General features: G+C 29.8%; 1 protein-coding gene across 1 annotated transcript in view; it reads right to left on the bottom strand.

The window, feature by feature from the left end:
• LOC100163147 (actin-like) overlaps nucleotides 1–2,976 on the bottom strand; it is a 4,899-nt gene extending 1,923 nt beyond the window's left edge. Inside the window, exons 1-3 of the mRNA XM_029485680.1 lie at nucleotides 2,799–2,976; nucleotides 1,913–2,155; nucleotides 799–1,190 (exon numbers count right to left, since the gene is read on the bottom strand). Coding sequence (XP_029341540.1) covers nucleotides 799–1,190; nucleotides 1,913–2,155 — 635 coding nt within the window. The 5' untranslated portion in view covers nucleotides 2,799–2,976. The remainder of the gene's footprint in view (nucleotides 1–798; nucleotides 1,191–1,912; nucleotides 2,156–2,798) is intronic.

The raw sequence follows: 2,976 nt of genomic DNA, 5'->3' as shown, positions 1-2,976 counted from the left end.
GGTTTAGCCTCAAACGATTTTTGATATTTGTTATTATTCAAAAAGTATGAGTCGTAGACACTTGAAAATTTTACCAGTTGTTTAAATTGACATTTTCTTTATATAGTTTTATTTTTAAAATATTTCACTAATTTTTAATCTATTTATAGGCAATTGAAATAATCGATTTTTTTTGATTTTTTTTTTATAAATGTTGACTAAATACGTAAAAATTACGGCAATGTTCAAATAATCTTAAACAGAAATTCATAAAAGTTTTTCTTTTTAATTCTAAGATTTGGAAATTTAATACAAGGCTCCTAACATATTTTTACAATAGCAGTTGCAAAATAAAAGGAATACATTGTCACAATTTTTATTTATAAGCATTTAAAGTTCAAATTTATACGAAATATGTCAAAATTGCGAAAATTTGCAAGTAATTTAGTGGTTGAAAAATCGTAAAAATTTTTTCTTTTATAACTAAGTTTTTAAAATTTGGTACAAGGTTCTCCATAAGTTTTTCTTTAAAAATAATATATCCTAGACTGACAAATCATCTCCGTTCAGAATCGTTTTTCGTATACAATGATATAATATCATTGGATTCAAATTTAATTCCATCCATTACAGTAACCCACTTGTAACCTACTGTACAGCAGAGCGACATCCACGACTTACCCGCCTTTTTTAGACTTAACATTTATAAATCATTCTAATTACTTTCATGATTACTTTTTTTTGGTCATCAAAATATTATTTATATACCTACCTAATTTTAACCCTTAATTGCCCGTTTTTATCGAATAAAATACTAACCCTTCGCTTTCGACATTGATCACCATTCCATCTGGCAGTATATATTGTTTATCTTTTTCTCCGGTATACATATCTCTTTCAAAATTGAAGTTCAAAGCAAAATAGCACAATTTTTCTTTAATATTGTTTATAGTTTCGAAATCTTTCGAAGAGTTAAAACTGTATCCACGTTTATTTAATAATTCTATCAAATATTGTGTTATATGCCATCCACCAACTGACATTGTTTGTATGGCATGATGCAATGGATATCCTTCAAAAATAGGCGTGACTTGTGTGTAGTCGTACCCAGAATCTACCATCAAGCCAGTAGTTCTACCACTGCTATATAAAGCAAGTACTGACTTGGGTATCACTGCTGTCTTTGGTACGTTAAATAATTCAAACATAATCTAATGGAAAACAAATTAGTGACATTTTTTTTTCCAAATATATAGAATAGTATATTGTGTGGCAAGGGCGGGAAGTGAGCCATTTCAGTCGCGGGTGCCGCATTTCGCCCAAGACTGAAATGGCCTTCCCGCGCGAGCCACACATACTATTTTTTGTCACGCCCTTTCGTTCATGGAAAAGGTTATGCAGGGATCTATGCAACAATTATAGACTATTCTACAAAATATGTTTAAATGTTAATACGTCATGCAAGGAGGTTATACTATAAATTTAAGATGTAACCAAAAATGTATGTTTTGGAAGGGCCGTGGTAGGTATACATTTTAGTTTCTGGTTGTGCAGGAAATACGCGCCCGGCACTTTTGGGGATTTCCTCTTTTCCGCCCGCTGGACGGAAAAAGGTTGCTTTCGAACGCTTCAGCCGTGGTCGAAAACCAAACTTTCGGTACAGGCGTGACAAAAATATTATTTTTCTTTGGCGGGAAATGGTTTTATTATTTTGATCATCCAAGAAAAAAAGCAAAACATAAATTTTTTTAGATATGTAGTTATTATCTACAATAGATAAGACTTACAAGTACCTCAAACTATATTTTAGATGCTGAGCGAAGAGGACTTTTTTTTCAAGAATCAAAATTTGATTGAGATAATATCTTACGTTGATGCACCCTTTTAATATGATAAAATATGGGTGGTTTTAGGTGTTTATAAAATTATTAACCTCAAACAATTTTTCACGTGACGATTTTAAATTCATATCTACTTCTGTATGTAAAATATTATAATTTTCTGGGGAAACCAACAAGTCTTCATAATACATGTGGTACCAAATTTTTTCCATAGCATCCCAGTCAGAAATTATGCTATTACGTATCGGATAAATCGTATCCAAAATGTCCAAATTTCTTATAGCAGACTCACTGGTAAATATAAGTTTTTCTCCATATTCTGGTATGGTACTCATCTGAAAAGAACAATAATTTAATATTAAATGGTTGAATATGATTAAATAATTTTAATATAGAAGCAAGGTACCAATTGGTCTTTTATTTAAAATTAAAATCGATGACATATTAATTTAAATTGATAATTATTATTTTTGTTTTAAATACTTGTATTAGAATTCAGACCATTTATTAGTTTAAAGTAGGAAATATGCATTTCCCGATCAATCTGGGCAATGCGTAAATAATAGTTTTAAAGCTTCATGCAATATTTTATGACACCGCGCTGGGGGAAAATATACTCTACCCAGAATCCTGTAGGAAATGTAAATTTTATAAAATTGCTATTAAAAAATGAACTACATGTATGTCAAACTTGAATACGTGATACATGTTAATACGTTTTAATATAACTTAAACTAAAACGTAATTATCTTACAATAATTTATCAACATCAATTTTAGAACTAAAAATCACCTTAAGCAACTAATCACTAAACTTGCATTTCAAAACATCTCTGGAAAGTGAAATTATAAAAAAAATGTATAAAAAGATGGTAGTGTTGTGCGCAGTTTATTGTGTGGAATAATACACACATACGAGTATACGACATTTAAAATATATCGACATATAAAATCTATTGAATTACAAAGCATTGCATACTTGTTCATATTTAGGTCTTCCGACGATAGTTCGAATTATTGATCGTGGAAAATTGTCATCGGAAAAACCAGCTTTTAGTGAATGAGAGCCATTATCACATACTATTGCGATTTCATTATGTTGAAAATCATCTACAATTTATATTTAAAAGTAATTCTTAGCAAACATAAATACCACA

This window comes from Acyrthosiphon pisum, chromosome X (genome assembly GCF_005508785.2).
Source record: "Acyrthosiphon pisum isolate AL4f chromosome X, pea_aphid_22Mar2018_4r6ur, whole genome shotgun sequence".
Taxonomy (NCBI): Eukaryota; Metazoa; Arthropoda; class Insecta; order Hemiptera; family Aphididae; genus Acyrthosiphon; species Acyrthosiphon pisum.
This window is presented reverse-complemented; position numbering and strand designations above follow the sequence as displayed.